We start from the raw sequence: 20,441 nt of genomic DNA on the forward strand, positions 1-20,441 counted from the left end.
CAACTAACATTATATGATGAGCATAAATACCTCAGGCCAGCCTGGTAAATGTTCTTACTATGATTGCCATCAGGTAAGCATGTATTGCATTATGAAACAACTGAATGCACAGAGAGAAATGTCTCAGGAGAGAACAGTTCTCCAAGAATGTACTCACCAGCTGATTGTCCTTTAACCAGTAATGCTCAGGGAATGGATTTCCAGCCAGTACCACACATGGTAATGTTAGAGACCGACCCTCCAGTACATTGATGACTGGGGCACTTTCAACTACCTCAGGGGCGACTTTAGATGAAAACAGAAGGATCAAGTCAACATGAACAATTCAGCATGCACTACTGATTAAACAGTGTGTTTTGACCAATAAATACCAGCATTAGAACCAGAGTGTTTCCTCTGGTTTCCCCTCTGTACGACCTCACATTAAACCAGTCTAATCGCAAAACAGCTCTGGAGAGATTGTTTCATAATAAGAAAGTGGCTTACTGACACAACCTGAACAAAAAGGAAATGAATGCTTGATAAAACAAACAGCAATTAATCTATTCTGATAAATACCTAGCTATTTTCCAAAGAACAAAATTGGATACGACGGAGCCTGGGAGCTGAGGAATACATTTGGAATACCAAATGTGTCATGCAAGTCAACCTAAATGTTTGATTTGAGATGAATGTATAAAATGGAATAAAAACAATAGGGGATTCTGTTAAAATGGTATTATTTCCATTAAAATTCGTTGTTGTCCCAAAACAATTCTGGTGGCATTCAAATAATCATACTTTTTATTTACCAGAACGAAAGACAGAATGAGTTGGAATAGACATACAATGATAAGAAATGTTTTCCTTCTATCCAGTACAAAATTTGGTCCCTTTTCCTTGAGCGTGTGGAATAAATGTACCAAGGAAGATGAAGAATATGTAATACCATTCTCTGTGCAAAAATATTTTCACGCTGGACATGGCATAGCTCAGTGAAGTGTACAGCTCCACTAAGATTGCTCTTACTGCATCTCTCAAGACTCTAAACACCACCACTTAGCTTGGCTGTAGTCAGAACATTATGTAGCGCTTTGGGTCACATTGTCAATAGAAGATTTAGCAACTATGAAAAAAGTCCAGTGCAGAATCACTGGGACATTACCAGTTAAGAAACCTTACAATCAGAAAAAGATTCAAAGTATTAAGGATTTTATCACGGACTTCAATAGGTTCAAGAGCGCCCATGGTGGAGGTCTTTAAAAGACCATTAGGACAAATAACGGTTGTTTATTTCTACTGGACAATGAGGGAGGAATACAAGGGTATAACGTGGAGCAGCCATTAAAGAAATGAAAGGGAATGTCGAAGAAAAACTCTTCACACAAAAGTTGGTTAAAAAATTGAAAATTTTCAGTCACAAATATTGAAATGCCAAAATCTCTCTCAATGGAAAAAGATACTTGCTTGAAAAAGATGAATGCTTAAAAAATGTCAGGGAGGAAACAACAGTGTCAGATTAGATAATTTTGTGTAGACGGGCGAAGACACAATGGTGCTGATTTAATGGTATAACATTCTGTGACTCACCAAGACCACTGATGGTCAATGCTACCTCAGAACGGATCACTCCAAACAGATTCTGCGCCTCACAAACATACATACCTTCATCGTCCAACCACACACCTGTAACAAGGTAAAGAGGTATAAGTCCAGTTTTAGTTGGAGGAGGAGGAGGCAGGGAGAGCTAGACAGTTCTGATTCATGCCAAGTGAGTACTTTAATCTATGGCCATTAATAAGTGGGCTCAAACAGAAATGGGTTTCTTGGCACCATCACAATTAACTGTCTGGCTTTATTTTATGGGATTAATGATACTTAGTTTTTGTGTATTTAGTCAACATTCCATATTATATGGCTTTCTGTTTTGCTTTCTTTTTGTTCAAAGTTGATTTCTGGGCAATCAGACTGGTTAAGGTCAAACATTGTATATGAATTTATACAGGCTAGGCTTGATCGCAGACTGCAGTATAAAAATAAATGTTTCTCTGTTGAATGTAATATAAAGATAAATGCTTCTCTGTTGAATGTAACTTTTCAAATGAAATAAGGCTAGACAGTTACAGTTCACTTCTGTTTCACATCCCCTTTTATGGTTGTCATGGGAATATTCAAAAGATCCCAACAGCTTGTATCTACTCAAAAGATCAATATGTCTTGTGTGGGAGCTGAAGAGATTTAGCATGCTTTCCATTTCTGTGATCTGGTCGGCCTCTCATTTTCAGAACACACTGCTGGTTAGCAGCAATAAGAAAAAGAAAGCCAAATGTGTAGCCTTCTCCTTGTCAGTACTAAGCTGTCCTTTGTTAATCCTCGTTGTGCCTCCTCATGATGACATATGAAACTGGGTCTCTCATGGCCCCAGGCTAAAGCTTCAGAGGAACACTGAGTTTTGGTCCTCAGACTTACAACTTATGGAGACCTCAAGTGAGTTGAAAGTGAAGGAAAATGGGCAAAAGGCATTAGGAAACATAGTTACAGAATAAGGCAACATTTATTTCTAACTGAGATGCAAAGGAAATTAATCTCCCAGAGGGTTATAAATACCTGGAATTCTCTACTCTAGAGAATTGTGGAGATTAGATCACTGAAACCATTTAAAGACAAGGCAAATAGATTTTTGAAATATCTAGAAGTTGAATGCCATGAGGAGCTGGTGTGAAAGAGGAGTTGAGGCCTGGGGCAGATCAGCCAAGATCTTAAACAATTACAGAGCAAGCTTGAGGGGACAAATGGCCTACTCCTGCTCCTATTTCTTATGCTGTTATGAGTAAACCCTTGATTTCTAAATATCACACCTTCCCTGCAACTCCTGCTACCAAGCTGTTGCCAAAATGTAGTGATTTGCATTCCTTTGGACTCAACTGGGGAGGTTGAGATGGAGACCCTAAAAGTTGGGCCGGATCTCCCAAACCTTTAACTCAGGCTAGCACCTGGAGAGAAGTCTCCAGTTTCACAGCAGTGTTAACATAACATAGAAGATAGAACTTGATCAGCATTGAAAATGGATGCTACAGGCTATCTCAGACGTGAAAGGGACAATTGTGTGTTACTGGTCAGCCACCACCCACCTTAAGTTAGGCAGTCCCCAACTAGTAAGATGGTTTTTCTGCTGCAATGGGTCTTTGGAGATCAGAGATTCTGTTCAATAAGTGAATAGAATCCATTGCATTGGGCAAACAAACTAAACAAAAACAAAACAGAAAGAAGCTGCCAATTGGCCTTTTCAACTGTTGAGCTCAGCCACTAGGTCCATGTGCAAGGAACTGACAGATGGCTCACAGCTAGCTGATAACACACACAAGGCAGTTATAGAGTCATAGAGATGTACAGCATGGAAACAGACCTTTCAGTCCAACCTGCCCATGCCGACCAGATATCCCAACCCAATCTAGTCCCATCTGCCAGCACCCGGCCCATACCCCTACAAACCCTTCCTATTCATATACCCATCCAAATGCCTCTTAAATATTGCAATTGTTCCAGCCTCCATCACATCCTCTGGCAGCTCATTCTATACCCGTACCATCCTCTGCATGAAAAAGTTGCCCCTTAGGTCTCTTTTATATCGTTCCGCCTCACCCTAAACCTATGCCCTCTCGTTCTGGACTCCCCGATCCCAGGGAATAGACTTTGTCTATTTATCCTATCCATGCCCCTCATAATTTTGTAAACCTCAGCCTCCAACGCTCCAGGGAAAACAGCCCCAGCCTGTTCAGCCTCTCCCTATAGCTCAAATCCTCCAATCCTGGCAACATCCTTGTAAATTTTTTCTAAACCCTTTCAAGTTTCACAACATCTTTCCGATAGGAAGGAGACCAGAATTGCACACAATATTCCAACAGTGGCCTAACCAATGTCCTGTACAGCCGCAACATGACCTCCCAACTCCTGTACTCAATACTCTGACCAATAAAGGAAAGCATACCAAACGCCTTCTTCACTATCCTATCTACCTGCGACTCCATTTTCAAGGAGCTATGAACCTGCACTCCAAGGTCTCTTTGTTCAGTAACACTCCCTAGGACCTTACCATTAAGTGTATAAGTCCTGCTAAGATTTGCTTTCCCAAAATGCAGCACCTCACATTTGTCTGAATTAAACTCCATCTGCCACTTCTCAGCCCATTGGCCCATCTGGTCAAGATCCTGTTGTAATCTGAGGTAACCCTCTTTGCTGTCCACTACACCTCCAATTTTGGTGTCATCTGCAAACTTACTAACTGTACCTCTTATACTCGCATCCAAATCATTTATGTAAATGACAAAAATTAGAGGGCCGAGAACCGATCCTTGTGGCACTCCACTGGACACAGACCTCCAGTCTGAAAAACAACCCTCCACCACCACCCACTGTCTTCTACCTTTGAGCCAGTTCTGTATCCAAATGGCTAGTTCTCCCTGTATTCCGTGAGATCTAACCTTGCTAATCAGTCTCCCATGGGGAACCTTGTTGAACACCTTACTGAAGTCCATATAGATCACATCTACTGCTCTGCCCTCATCAATCTTCTTTGTTACTTCTTCAAAAAACTCAATCAAGTTTGTGAGACATGATTTCCCACGCACAAAGCCATGTTGACTATCCCGAATCATCCTTGCCTTTCCAACTACACGTACATCCTGTCCCTCAGGATTCCCTCCAACAACATGCCCACCACTGACGTCAGGCTCACTGGTCTATAGTTCCCTGGCTTGTCTTTACAGCCCTTCTTAAACAGTGGCACCACATTTGCCAACCTCCAGTCTTCCGGCACCTCACCTGTGACTATCGATGATACAAAAATCTCAGCAAGAGGCCCAGCAATCATTTCTCTAGCTTCCCACGGAGTTCTCGGGTACAACTGATCAGGTCCTGGGGATTTATCCACCTTTAACCGCTTTAAGACATCAGGCACTTCCTCATCTGTCATCTGGACATTTTGCAAGATGTCATCATCTATTTCCCTACAGTCTATATCTTCCATATCCTTTTCCACAGTAAATACTGATGTGAAATATTCATTTAGTATCTTCCCCATTTTCTGTGGCTCCACACAAAGGCCGCCTTGCTGATCTTTGAGGGGCCCTATTCTCTCCCTAGTTACCCTTTTGTCCTTAATATATTTGTGATGATTTATAGGATGAATATTGACACAGATTCCTTACAATAGACGAGGCTTACTGAGAGCAGATTTCTGAAAGAAAATCATTACCCCTTTCGAGTAAGTGCAAGAGTTTTATTTTAAATAGTTAGAATTATTTTCCCTTTCTTGATCACTGAATGGTGGAAGATATTTTCCATGGAACTATACAGACATTAAATATTGTGTGAGCACATGTTGCTAAAATAGCATCACCTAAGTCAAACCTATTGCTCGTCAGCATTTTCTATTCAGCAAAGCTGTTACAGAATCCCTATACTTACCCTCTATGAACAAGCTGCCCGTCTCCAGCTGGCTGACAAAGCTCATTGAATCAGTTTTGGAAAAGATGGGCTGTCCATCAAGACGTCGCCAGGTGACCTGTGGAACTGGTTCCCCAACTGCACTGCAAGGCAATGTCACATTCTTGCCAATAGTCACTGATATATCAGAGGGCATCTCCAAGAACTGAGGAGCAGCTAAGAAAAAGAAGGCAGGGATACATCAAAGACAGCTCACTAAGATCTATAACATCTTTAATTAGTAGCTACACAAGACCAGCAGAGAACCGATGTGTTGTTAAAATAAGTGGATTGTAACTTACAACCAACATCTAACATTATTGTGGCAGAGGATCTGCCAGCCTCATTACTAGCCACGCAGGTATATTCTCCAGCATCCACCTGCTGCACTTTCCTTATCCACAGTGTACCATGAACTGGATCAATTTCTGTAAATGGGACAAGGGCGAGCTCCAGATCACCTGTTTGGAAATACATTTCAGTCTCATTATTATGCACAATTTTTTTTAATATTTAAAAAAAAACACTTTTGAGCAGAATCCTGTCAAGGATTGAAGTTATTTGCTTTCCTTCCCATTGATTGCAGCTCTCACTACTTAGATTGATGGTTTCCTTTCAATTCTCCACAAACTTGACACCACTGCCTGGAAATGATTCTCACTCCTTAATTATTTCATGCTTGAACAGAAGGCTTCAGATTTTGCTAGGAAGTCAACAAAGCTTGAAAGCTTGGGGGAGTAGGAGATTGAAACCATGTAGTTATAACATCTAGAATCGTTATAGCATGGGGGAGGCAGTTAGATGAACCGTGTCCATGCTATCTCCCTAAGATGAAAGCAGCTCATCTCACTCCCCTCCTTTAACCCTGAACTCTTTTTTAAAATTCTTGAGATAATTCCCTTTGAAGCTACCTCAATCACACACTCATAAAGTGCATTCCAGATGATAATCACTCCCTGCACAGAAAAGTTTTACTGTATCCGCATTGGCCCCAAACAATGCAGTAGTCTGAACTGAATAATGCTATATTCCAGGTTGCCCTTGAGTTATAATGTATCCTGGAATGACCTTGACTAATACTGAACTCCAGATTAATTCTAAGTAATACTGTGCTCTGGAATGACTCAATATTGCTATTCTACAAAATGACCCTAAGTATTACTGTTATTTGGAATGACTCTAAGCAAATACTTTTGCCCGAAATGTCGATTTCGCTGCTCTTTGGATGCTGCCTGAACTGCTGTGCTCTTCCAGCACCACTAATCCAGAATCTGGTTTCCAGCATCTGCAGTCATTGTTTTTACCACCTTGAGTAATGCTGTACTATCACCATGAATCTCAGTAACATCAATATTTTGCTGACTCATCTTTCCCTCGTATTCCTCATTATTTGGAAGATTTGCTCACTTGACATACCAAGCACATAATGTTGCATTTTCATATTTTAACTGACACAGATGTTAAGTTGCTCACCCAACTACCAGTGTAACAGCAGTAGATTGTGAATAGTTTACAGGAATTTCCCCATTGATTGAGTTGCCAGTACCTTTGTACCAATTGACCTCAGGTTGTGGAACTCCCGCAGTTCGACATTCCAGCAATGCAACACCTGTAACCACAGCAAGTATCACTGGATTCGGCACAGTAATTGTAGGGATCTCTGTAGATGTACAGACACAAATTGGTTAGAATAGGCTCTGGATCACAAATACTGCAAACAATAAGAAATCACACCATATATACTGTATTCTGATACATCCATGAACAATACAGGAATTGTTCTGTTTTCCGCATCCTGGAACTGATTGGCTAGTTGACTACCATGTATCTTTAAATTATGGCAACAGTGCATGTTCAATTCTCTCTCTGTCTGAGTTAGACTTGGGGCATCCCTCCTACCTATCCCTGAGGATGATGGCAAAACACACACTGGCAAAACTCCTGCCAAGGAAAGAGCTCACAATGAAGCATTATCAGACAAAGAGTCAAAGAACTGTTTTCAGGCAGAGCATGCATGATCATTCCAGGCACCACCAATGATTAGTATCATTACAAATGAAAGAAACATATATTAATAGGAACAGGAATAGGAAATGGGAACAACAGAATACCTCTCAAGCCGCTCTGCCATTCAGTAAAATCAGTCTAATCTGATATTGGCCTGAACTCGACTTTCCTGCCTGTCCCCCATAACCTTTGATTCCCTTAAAAAATTAGTCTAACCCAGCCTTAAATATATTCAATTATTGAACTCAATTTCCACTGCTCACTCAGGGGAAAATTCCAAATATTGATGATTGTCCCCAAGAAAAAAGCTTCTTCCTCATCTTCATCTTAAATAGAAGACACAACATTTTGGATCAGCGCCCCCTAATTCTAGATTTTCCCACATCATCTCAGCATCCACACTGCCAAGCCCTCATACAATCTTGCAAGCTTCACGTATCCCTAAGACAGTGTTCCCCCGATCTGATTTCTCCAGCCTGAAATCTGAGTAGGTACATGCAGTCAGACCCCTCTCCCTCTTTCTCTGTCTGAAGGTGGATTTGATTACATTAGTGGTTTGGATTCGTTAATCCAGGTTCATGACACATTTGCTGCCCTTACCCAAGTATTTCAACTTTGCTTCTCCTTTGTCTGTTCCAACTGAGTTTGATGCAAGGCAGGTGTAAATCCCAGCATCCTTTCGGACAGCATCTTTTATTATTAAAGTACCAAACTTATTAATGACAAACCTGAGAGAGAGAAAACAAACAGAATGCAAATTAACACATTCAACCAGACACAAAAGAGGGGGTAAAAACGAGGTAAAAACAATGACTGCAGATGCTGGAAACCAGATTCTGGATTAGTGGTGCTGGAAAAGCACAGCAGTTCAGGCAGCATCCAAGGAGCTTCGAAATCGACGTTTCGGGCAAAAGCCCTTCATCAGGAATAAAGGCAGTGAGCTGAAGTGTGGAGAGATAAGCTAGAGGAGGGTGGGGGTGGGGAGAAAGTAGCATAGAGTACAATGGGTGAGTGGGGAGGGGATGAAGGTGATAGGTCAGGGAGGAGAGGGTAGAGTGGATAGGTGGAAAAGGAGATAGGCAGGTAGGACAAGTCCGGACAAGTCATGGGGACAGTGCTGAGCTGGAAGTTTGGAACTAGGGTGAGGTGGGGGAAGTCCACATTGATGCCCTGGGTTGAAGTGTTCCGAGGCGAAAGAGAGGCGTTCTTCCTCCAGGCATCTGGTGGTGAGGGAGCGGCGGTGAAGGAGGCCCAGGACCTCCATGTCCTCGGCAGAGTGGGAGGGGGAGTTGAAATGTTGGGCCACGGGGCGGTGTGGTTGATTGGTGCGGGTGTCCCGGAGATGTTCCCTAAAGCGCTCTGCTAGGAGGCGCCCAGTCTCCCCAATGTAGAGGAGACCGCATCGGGAGCAACGGATACAATAAATGATATTAATGGATGTGCAAGTAAAACTTTGATGGATGTGGAAGGCTCCTTTAGGGCCTTGGATAGAGGTGAGGAGGAGGTGTGGGCGTAGATTTTACAGTTCCTACGGTGGCAGGGGAAAGTGCCAGGATGGGAGGTTGGGTTGTAGGGGGGTGTGGACCTGACCAGATAGTCACGGAGGCAACGGTCTTTGCGGAAGGCAGAAAGGGGTGGGGAGGGAAATATATTCCTGGTGGTGGGGTCTGTTTGGAGGTGGCGGAAATGTCGGCGGATGATTTGGTTTATGCAAAGGTTGGTAGGGTAGAAGGTGAGCACCAGGGGCGTTCTGTCCTTGTTACGGTTGGAGGGGTGGGGTCTGAGGGCGGAGGTGCGGGATGTAGACGAGATGCGTTGGAGGACATCTTTAACCACGTGGGAAGGGAAATTGCGGTCTCTAAAGAAGGAGGCCATCTGGTGTGTTCTGTGGTGGAACTGGTCCTCCTGGGAGCAGATACGGCGGAGGCAGAGGAATTGGGAATACGGGATGGCATTTTTGCAAGAGGTAGGGTGGGAAGAGGTGTAATCCAGGTAGTTGTGGGAGTCGGTGGGTTTGTAAAAAATGTCAGTGTCAAGTCGGTCGTCATTAATGGAGATGGAGAGGTCCAGGAAGGGGAGTGAGGTGTCAGAGATGGTCCAGGTAAACTTAAGGTCAGGGTGGAATATGTTGGTGAAGTTGATGAATTGCTCAACCTCCTCGCGGGAGCATGAGGTGGCGCCAATGCTGTCATCAATGTAGCGGAGGAAGAGGTGGGGAGTGGTGCCGGTGTAATTACGGAAGATCAACTGCTCTACGTAGCCAACAAAGAGACAGGCATTGCTGGGGCCCATACGTGTGCCCATGGCTACCCCTTTCGTTTGGAGGAAGTGGGAGGATTCAAAGGAGAAATTGTTAAAGGTGAGGACCAGTTCGGCCAAACGAATGAGAGTGTCGGTGGAAGGGTACTATTGGGAACGTCTGGAGAGGAAAAAACGGAGGGCTTGGATAGAGAACCTCATCACCTCAGGAGATCTCCCACCCACAGCTTCCAACCTCATAGTCCGGGAACCCCGCACTGCCCGGTTCTACCTCCTTCCCAAGATCCACAAGCCTGACCACCCTGGCCGACCCATTGTCTCAGCATGCTCCTGCCCCACTGAACTCATCTCTACCTACCTCGATACTGTCCTATCCCCCCTAGTCCAGGAACTCCCCACATACGTTCGAGACACCACCCACGCCCTCCACCTCCTCCAAGACTTCCGTTTCCCCGGTCCTCAACGCCTCATCTTCACCATGGATATCCAATCCCTCTACACCTCCATCCGCCATGACCAGGGCCTCCAAGCCCTCCGTTTTTTCCTCTCCCGACAAACCCAACAGTACCCTTCCACTGACACTCTCATTCGTTTGGCCGAACTGGTCCTCACCCTTAACAATTTCTCCTTTGAATCCTCCCACTTCCTCCAGACCAAACGGGTAGCCATGGGCACATGTATGGGCCCCAGCTATGCCTGTCTCTTTGTTGGCTCCGTAGAACAGTTGATCTTCCGTAATTACACCGGCACCACTCCCTCCGCTACATTGATGACCGGAGGTTGAGTAATTCATCAACTTCACCAACACATTCCACTCTGACCTTAAATTTACCTGGACCATCTCTGACACCTCCCTCCCCTTCCTGGACCTCTCCATCTCCATTAATGACGACCGACTTGACACTGACATTTTTTACAAACCCACCGACTCCCACAGCTATCTGGATTACACCTCTTCCCACCCTACCTCTTGCAAAAATGCCATCCCGTATTCCCAATTCCTCTGCCTCCGCCGTATCTGCTCCCAGGAGGACCAGTTCCACCACAGAACACACCAGATGGCCTCCTTCTTTAGAGACCGCAATTTCCCTTCCCACGTGGTTAAAGATGTCCTCCAACGCATCTTGTCTACATCCCGCACCTCCGCCCTCAGACCCCACCCCTCCAACCGTAACAAGGACAGAACGCCCCTGGTGCTCACCTTCCACCCTACCAACCTTTGCATAAACCAAATCATCCGCCGACATTTCCGCCACCTCCAAACAGACCCCACCACCAGGAATATATTTCCCTCCCCACCCCTTTCTGCCTTCCGCAAAGACCGTTCCCTCCGTGACTACCTGGTCAGGTCCACGCCCCCCTACAACCCACCCTCCCATCCTGGCACTTTCCCCTGCCACCGCAGGAACTGTAAAACCTGCGCCCACACCTCCTCCCTCACCTCTATCCAAGGCCCTAAAGGAGCCTTCCACATCCATCAAAGTTTTACCTGCACATCCACTAATATCATTTATTGTATCCGTTGCTCCCGATGCGGTCTCCTCTACATTGGGGAGACTGGGCGCCTCCCAGCAGAGCGCTTTAGGGAATATCTCTGGGACACCCGCACCAATCAACCACACCATCCTGTGGCCCAACATTTCAACTCCCCCTTCCACTCTGCCAAGGACATGGAGGTCCTGAGCCTCCTTCACCACCACTCCCTCACCACCAGACACCTGGAGGAAGAACGCCTCATCTTCCGCCTCGGAACACTTCAACCCCAGGGCATCAAGGTGGACTTCAACAGTTTCCTCATTTTCCGTTCCCCCACCTCACCCTAGTTCCAAACTTCCAGCTCAGCACTGTCCCCATGACTTGTCTGGACTTGTCCTACCTGCCTATCTCCTTTTCCACCTATCCACTCTACCCTCTCCTCCCTGACCTATCACCTTCATCCCCTCCCCCACTCACTTATTGTACTCTATGCTACTTTCTCCCCACCCCCTCCCTCCTCTAGCTTATCTCTCCACGCTTCAGGCTCACTGCCTTTATTCCTGACGAAGGGCTTTTGCCCGAAACGTCGATTTCGAAGCTCCTCGGATGCTGCCTGAATTGCTGTGCTCTGCCAGCACCACTAATCCACAGAAGAGGGGGTCACATTACCTTTCAGTGAATGTGAACTAATGTTTACTACCTCAGGCAAAACAAAGGGTAACACTAGATTTGGTCTAAACAGACACAGGAAAATAACTGCCATTGACAGATAAATACTGTAAAGATACTTTAAGAACTGATTGGTGCTTTGAACAAAATGTGAGACAGAGAAATACAATAGGAATTCAGTAGGTATTTTACCTCAGTAATTATTTGTCAGGATTATTATGTTTGAGTTCCTAAATTGGGAAATTTCTATCAAATGTAGAACTTCAGACACTACTTTCTTTCATGACAGGAAGACTTATCAGGCCACAATTCTAAGTTCAATGTCAAATGCCTACTGGGGAAGCTCCATATATAGTGCAAGCATGTTTTTCTTAACTAAAATTTCAGTATTTGCCTCCACATATGAGATGTCTGGTAGATTAGGTGCTTTAAGATCCTAAATGTTGGACGCAAAAGGGGTCCCAGGTCCATATCTGCCAACAGCTGAGTTGCTTGGTGATTTGAATAGAGGCAGCCTTCTAATTGATGACCTCCATGCCTGACAACTAACTAAATAAAGCAGGTCAGTTCATGACACTGTTAGCCTAATAAAAGGGCTGGTAGATTTGAAATCTAGGCAGCCCCACTGGGATAGATGGTTGCTGATGAGACAGGCAGATCTTGTAGTCACCTCAGAATAGACAAGTTAGCTTTGTTTTAAGTGGAACTGGACAAAGATTCCACCAGATACATCTTACCCCTATGGGAGCTTTGGTGGTATGACGGGTCATTTTTCTGCCTCCCCTCCTTTTTGTAGAACATGGAATTTTGGTTTCCAAAGGCCTCTTGGACTGTCACAGCAAGGATGCCTCTGAGTAGCTGGTAGCCACCTTACCACCAGCTGAAAAGTGCCAGTGGCTCTGTAAACACAGTGGCATAGCCAACCAACCTTGTGTGTATTGTTCAGCCTATTATAAAACAACTTAGCTGATGTTCAGTTTGAACTCTGCATACCTACATGGCAAAGTTGGATAAATTTTCAGTTTGACCTAATATTTGTTTAAAAATTACATTCATAGTAAGTAAGGAGGGACAACTGTTAAAAATAAAAACAATTTATAGAATTGAGAAGTCTGATTAGTGTGCTCATTCTGATATTAAGACACCAGTAGTCAGATTCACGGCCAAGAGTAGCAGCCAGTTGCAATTTCTCTCGAGTTTGAACACATCCACGTTATTATTGCAGAAGAAGTAATTATTCTCAGATGTTATCCTTGCCAGAAACTCTGGGCAATGGTGCAATTTTGTTAAGAGCAGCATGTTAGTAAAGCTTTTCCTCAGGATCATAAATCATTTCCTGTTGTCCCTACGATTTGTATTTTTTAGTGTTGGTTTTACAAATTAGCCATCTTTATTTTATCAATGTAAGTATCTTTTTCACTGGCCAAATACTCTGTCAGTGTTCTAAATTATTTATTATTATTGGCCAACTTTCTTGATTCAAACTAGTTATTGTTGGCCATTTGTACATGTCAATGTGAATTTTGTAACACATTTTAATTACTAGTTTTAGTTCCTCTTTGTCCAGTTATAGAATTGGCTTGTCAGAAGTTTGAAGAGAAACAAATTATTTTTTTAAACAGCTCACTGGCTCATTGACTTCTTTTCACCCATCCACTGATATCTCCACACACGGAGCAATATCTGTGTTACTATCAAAGACTACATACACATAGATATGTTACATGCATAGGTGATGCAACACTTGATCTTCTAATCCTACATTGCACAAAGCCTTATTACTTGTGTTCGTGCTGTATCCCATTTTAACTCAAAGGTTAGTTAAATTTTCAGATTATTTCATGCTAATCCCTTTGAAGCTAATTCCCAAAAAGTACACACGACACCTCTAGGTTCCCCTGTTCCTGAACATTTTTATTTAGGTACACAGGAGTGGAAGTGGGACACAGTAAATAGGAGTGGGAGTAGGCCATATAACCCCCCCAGCCTGTTCCACTTTTCAACTCAAGGCAAGTTTGCCACCCTAACACAATCTCATTTGATTCTGTCAGTGTCCTTGTCTCATGAGCTTCATCTTAAAAATATTCAACAGCTGAATGTCAGGAACCTCTGTGGTGGAGAATTCTGAAGACTCACAACCCTCAAATGAAGAAATATTTCCTCATTTCAATCTTTTATGGCCAAACCCTTCTCCTGAGATCATGCCTCCTATTTTCAGACTTGCAAGCTAGGGGAGCTAGCCTCCTAATATCTAATCTTTTAAGTCATTAAGAATTTTGTATTACAGTGAGATCACTACTGATCCTTCCAAACTCCAGACATACAGACAGCGGAGGAAGTGACGAGGACCAGAGGGGCAGCCGGGAAGGAAAGCAGTGACCATATATATCAGCAAGGCGGCTAAACCCGAGACTCTACAACTGTAGTGTCTCCCACCCGCCCTCCTCCTCTAACCTAGTCAATAAGGTAAGGTTCATTCTAAACTTCCTCTACTGAATAAGTTTGTTATTAATTTTATAGCAACTTGAACTAAGCTTTCTACTTTAGCACTGAGTGGGTGTTCAGATAAGTCAGGTATGGATGCTCGGGCTGTTGCTTGTTCCTCCTGCAGAATGTGGCAGGTGGGAGGCATGACACATGTCTCCGCTAGCTACATCTGTGGGAAGTGCACCCAACTCCAGCTCCTTGAAAACCGTGTTAGGGAATTGGAGCAGGAGCTGGATGAGCTACGGATCATTCGGGAGGCTGAGGGGGTAATTGAGAGGAGTTACCGGGAGTTGGTCACTCCTAAGGCTCAGGACAAGGATAGATGGGTTACAGTCAGGGGGAGGAAAGGGCCCAGACAGTGCAGAGATCCCCTGTGCACATTCCCCTCAGCAATAAGTATACCGTTTTGGATACTGCTGGGGGGGGATGACCTACCAGAGGAAAGCCATAGCAGTCAGTTCTCTGGCACTGCGCCTGACACTGTGGCAAAGAAGGGAAGGGGGCAGAATAGAAAAGTACCCGTGGTAGGGGACTCGATAGTTAGGGGAATCGACAGGAGATTTTGTGGTCAGGATCGGGATTCCCGGAAGGTATGTTGCCTCCCTGGTGCCAGGGTCCGGGACGTCTCCTGGGTGTATAAGGTTCTAAAAGGGGAGGGCGAACAGCCAGAAATCATGTTGCATATTGGCACTAATGATATAGCCAGGAAAAGGATCGAGGATATAAAAAGTGATTTCAGGGAGTTAGGATGGAAGCTGCAAAGCAGGGTGAACAGAATAGTGTTCTCTAGTTTACTACCGGTGCCACGGGATAGCGAGGCGAGGAACAGGGAGCGGGCGCAGCTGGTGTAGGAGGGAGGGCTTCAGATATGTAGATAACTGGGATGCCTTCTGGGGAAGGTGGGACCTGTACAAGAAGGATAGGTTGCATCTGAACTGGAAGGGGACCAATGTCCTGGGTGGAAGGTTTGCTCGAGCAGTTCGAGAAGCTTTAAACTAGTATGGCAGGGGGGTGGGAACCTGAGCTGTATACCGGAGGTGAGAGTTGATGCAGATGAGGCAATAGCAAGAGGTAGACCAGCTAGTGGGAAGGATTTTCCTGGGAAGGAACCAAGGGATCAGTTAAAGTGTGTTTGCTTTAACACAAGGAGTATCAGAAATAAAAGTCATGAACTTAGAGCATGGATCAGTACCTGGTGCTATGATGTTGTGGCCATAACAGAGACATGGGTTTCTCAGGGGCAGGAATGGTTACTGGATGTTCCAGGGTTTAGAGCATTTAAAAAGAATAGGGAGGGGGGAAAAAATTGGAGGGGGTGTAGCACTACTAATTAGAGAGGGTTTCACAACTACAGAAGCTTCCATTGTCGAGGAAGATCTGCCTACCGAGTCAGTATGGGTGGAAATTAGGAACAGCAAGGGAGCAGTCACCTCGTTAGGGGTTTACTACAAGCCCCCCAATAGCAGCAGGGAGATGGAAGAAAGCATAGGTCGGCAGATTTTGAAAAAGTGTGGACGTAGTAGGGTTGTTGTAATGGGTGACTTTAACTTTTCCAATATTGATTGGAACCTCCTTCAAGCAGAAGATTTGAATGGAGCTGTTTTTGTAAGGTGTGTTCAGGAGGGTTTCCTAACTCAGTACATTGACAGGCCGACGAGGGGAGAAGCCATTCTAGACTTGGTGCTCGGAAACGAGCCGGGGCAGATATCAGATCTTGTGGTGGGAGAGCATTTTGGAGATATTGACCACAACTGCCTCACATTCTACATAGCTATGGAGAAGGAAAGGATTAGGCAAAATGGGAGGATATTTAATTGGGGAAGAGGAAACTATGATGCGATTAGACATGAGTTAGGAAGCATGGATTGGGAGCAATTGTTCCATGGTAAAGGCACGATAGACATGTGGAGACTGATTAAGGAACAGTTGTTGCAAGTGATGAATAAATATATCACTCTGAGACAGGCAAGAAGTGGTAAAATAAAGGAACCTTGGATGATGAGAGCGGTGGAGCAGGCGAGGATGGAGCTCAAAAATGGTCTGAGGAGAGCCAGGAGGGGCCACGAGAAAGGCTTGGCAGAACGGATTAGGGAGAACACAAAGGCATTTTACACTTCTGTGAGGAATAAGAGAATGCTCAAAGAAAGAGTAGGGCCGATCAGGGATAGCATAGGGAACTTGTGTGTGGAGTCTGAGGAGGTAGGGGAAGCCCTAAATGAGTTTTTTGCTTCTGTCTTTACGAAAGAAACGAACTTTGTAGTGAATGAAACCTTTGAAGAGCAGGTGTGCATGCTGAAATGGATAGAGATAGAGGAAGCTGATGTGCTGAAAACTTTGTCAAACATTAAGATTGACAAGTCGCCAGGCCCGGACCAGATTTGTCCTCGGTTGCTTTGGGAAACGAGAAATGCAATTGCTTCGCCACTTGCGAATATCTTTGCATCCTCGCTCTCCACTGGAGTCGTACCTGAGGACTGGAGAGAGGCAAATGTAATTCCTCTCTTCAAGAAAGGAAATAGGGAAATCCCCCGGCAATTACAGACCAGTAAGTCTCACGTCTGTTGTCTGCAAGGTGTTAGAAAGGATTCTGAGGGATAGGATTTATGACCATCTGGAAGAGCATGACTTGATTAAATGCAGTCAACATGGCTTTGTGAGGGGCAGGTCATGCCTCACAAGCCTTATCGAGTTCTTTGAGGATGTGACTTGAAAAGTTGATGAGGGTCGAGCTGTGGATGTGGTGTATATGGACTTCAGCAAGGCATTTGATAAGGTTCCCCATGGTAGGCTCATTCAGAAGGTCAGGAGGAATGGGATACAGGGGAACTTAGCTGTCTGGATACAGAACTGGCTGGCCAACAGAAGACAGTGAGTGGTAGTAGAAGGAAAATATTCTGCCTGGAAGTCTGTGGTGAGTGGTGTTCCACAGGGCTCTGTCCTTGGGCCTCTACTGTTTGTAATTTTTATTAATGACTTAGATGAGGGGATTGAAGGATGGGTCAGCAAGTTTGCAGATGACACAAAGGTCGGAGGTGTCGTTGACAGTATAGAGGGCTGTTGTAGGCTGCAGCGGGACATTGACAGGATGCAGAGATGGGCTGAGAGGTGGCAGATGGAGTTCAACCTGGATAACTGCGAAGTGATGCATTTTGGAAGGTTAAATTTGAAAGCTGAGTACAGGATTAAGGATAGGATTCTTGGCAGTGTGGAGGAACAGAGGGATCTTGGTGTGCAGGTACATAGATCCCTTAAAATGGCCACCCAAGTGGACAGGGTTGTTAAGAAAGCATATGGTGTTTTGGCTTTCATTAACAGGGGGATTGAGTTTAAGAGTCGTGAGATCTTGTTGCAGCTCTATAAAACTTTGGTTAGACCGCACTTGGAATACTACGTCCAGTTCTGGTCGCCCTATTATAGAAAAGACGTGGATGCTTTGGAAAGGGTTCAGAGGAGGTTTACCAGGATGCTGCCTGGACTGGAGGGCTTATCTTATGAAGAGAGGTTGACTGAGCTCGGACTTTTTTCATTGGAGAAAAGGAGGAGGAGAGGGGACCTAACTGAGGTATTTAAGATAATGGGAGGCATAGATAGAGTCGATAGCCAGAGGCTATTTCCCAGGGCAGAAATGACTAACACGAGGGGTCATAGTTTTAAGCTAGTTGGAGGAAAGTATAGAGGGGATGTCAAAGGCGGGTTCTTTACACAGAGATTTGTGAGCCTGGAATGCGTTGCCAGCAGCAGTTGTGGAAGCAAGGTCATTGGGGACATTTAAGAGACTACTGGACATGCATATGGTCACAGTAATTTGAGGGTGCATACGTGAGGATCAGTGGTCGGAACAACATCATGGGCTGAAGGGCCTGTTCTGTGCTGTACTGTTCTATGTTCTATGTTCTAGACACAATCTACTAAATGTCTACACATGGTCAGCACTCTCATCCCAGGAATCAAATTACTGAAACTTTTTGAAGCCCTTCTACGACAAGTAAGCTTCTCCTTGTTCTTACAACCAAAATATACCACTTCACACATTAAATGTCATCTGCCATGAGTACTGCAGACTTAGGGCAAATAATCTTTCGAAAAGAGTCACATCACTAACATTCAGAACCAATCTGCCAAAAATATCACCAGGTGCTGTAATTATTTCAGTAACACTTAGTAAGTGTGTGATGATTACAAACGACTAGCAAATGCTACCAATAAGCCCAATTTAGAGATGAGTTTTGAGCAAGTGAAATTATCTTAAACCTATCGGTTGTACAACATCCTGGGGTGGATCATAATAGTGTTTGTGAATAATACCAGCAAAGCATACAAAGCAGTCCCCTTCACCAACAACAAACAGGCTGTTGCATAACTGAAACCCAGGTCTCATTCCAACTGGATACTAAATGGCTCTTCCTATGGCAGCTGACCAGTTTTAGGCCACAGGAATGTCAGTTTCTTGGGACAGTGATAGGGGAGGGGTAAATTGGCAAGAATAAGTAAGGTTAAGAGATTAAGGGAGTAGCAAGAAAGATATAGAGTGAAGGGGCCTGGAGCAGCACAAGGTCATTCCTGCTCTCCTGGGACACCAATAATAATTTATGGCTTGTCTTTTCATAACCTTCCTAGCTTTATCCCCTGTGAAAAATGCATAACGTGATCAATTCTAATCACAATTTCTTTTTAACGTGTACATAAGAAATGCTGTTACTGATGCTCCTATTGCCTTTGAAAAGGTGGTGGTGAAAATGTGTTGCTGGAAAAGCGCAGCAGGTCAGGCAGCATCCAAAGAAGCAGGAGAATCGACGTTCCTGAAGACGTTCAGGACGTTCAGGAATCATTCCTGAAGAAGGATTCATGCCCGAAACGTCGATTCTTGACTGCTGCAGTCTATCTTGTGCAGGTGAAAGTAGAGAGTTCCAGAATTTAGATCTAGCAAGAGTGAAGGAGTGGCAGGATGGTGCTGCATCTGCTGCCCTGTCCTTCTAGATGGTAGAGGTTGTAGGTTTGAAAGGCTTGAACAAGACTTGGAAAGTTTTGCAATGCATCTTATAGATGGAATACATTACTGTCAGTGTGTCAGTTACGCAGGGAGTAAATCATTAATGCGGTGGAAAGATAGGTTGCCAATCAAGCAGGCTGGTTTGTCCTGGATGTTCTTAAGTTTTTTGACTGTCATTTGAACTGCATTTAACCAAGCATGTGGAAATTATCCCATCACACCTGTAACTTGTGCCTTGCTGGTGGTAGTTAAGACTTTTAGAGAATTTCCAACCTTAGACCTATACTTGTAGTCATTGTATTTATATGACTGATCCAATTCAGTTTCTGGTTAATGGTGACCCACAGAGGATGTTGACATTTCAGCATTCCGCATGGTACGACAGCAGTGGTGGGAAGAATCTCTCTCTTGTTGAAGATGGTCATTGCTTGTACATCATTGGACTCCAACTTTCATGTTGAAATTGCCTATCACTAAAAATGCTGAAAAATGTGTTGCTGGAAAAGCGCAGCAGGTCAGGCAGCATCCGAGGAGCAGGAGAATCGACGTTTCGGGCATAAACCCTTCTTCAGAAAGCTATTCATAGATCATAGATCAGCCATTCCTGAAGAAGGGCTTATGCCTGAAACGCAATTCTCCTGCTCCTTGGATGCTGCCTGACCTGCTGCGCTTTTCCAGCAACACATTTTTCAGCTCTGATCTCCAGCATCTGCAGTCCTCACTTTATCACTAAAAATTGGCAGATACTTTGACTGCCCAAGACTGGTCACTATGAAAGTAGCTTTAATAGATGGGCTGGAAAGTGGAATTAAGATAGCAGATCAGATATGATCTTATTAAATAGCTGACATGGCTTGAGGGACTGCATGACTGACTCCAGATACAGTTCCTAAATGTACCAATCCCATTTTAACACATCATTAATAATCTATTGGTACTGATTTTGGAAAGTCAGTATCGACTCTACAGAATGCAGAAAACACTGGGTAACACCTTTGTCAATGCTGGTTCATTATTGCAGACTTTAAAAAAACTGAAACTCCTTAAACTGCTCTGTCTTGCATTCCAGAACCACCTATAAGCAAAGTTT

At 44.3% G+C, this 20,441-nt stretch overlaps 1 protein-coding gene across 1 annotated transcript in view; it reads right to left on the reverse strand.

The window, feature by feature from the left end:
- Nucleotides 1-20,441, reverse strand: part of LOC122564614 (hemicentin-1-like) — a 421,032-nt gene that overhangs the window by 288,592 nt on the left and 111,999 nt on the right. The window contains exons 13-18 of the mRNA XM_087998302.1: nt 8,071-8,198; nt 7,010-7,123; nt 5,766-5,924; nt 5,446-5,640; nt 1,570-1,665; nt 158-285 (exon numbers count right to left, since the gene is read on the reverse strand). Coding sequence (XP_087854428.1) covers nt 158-285; nt 1,570-1,665; nt 5,446-5,640; nt 5,766-5,924; nt 7,010-7,123; nt 8,071-8,198 — 820 coding nt within the window. The remainder of the gene's footprint in view (nt 1-157; nt 286-1,569; nt 1,666-5,445; nt 5,641-5,765; nt 5,925-7,009; nt 7,124-8,070; nt 8,199-20,441) is intronic.

Source organism: Chiloscyllium plagiosum, unplaced genomic scaffold (assembly GCF_037043375.1).
Source record: "Chiloscyllium plagiosum isolate Xiang-an unplaced genomic scaffold, Cpla_swu_hap1 HiC_scaffold_21, whole genome shotgun sequence".
In the NCBI taxonomy this organism is placed as follows: Eukaryota; Metazoa; Chordata; class Chondrichthyes; order Orectolobiformes; family Hemiscylliidae; genus Chiloscyllium; species Chiloscyllium plagiosum.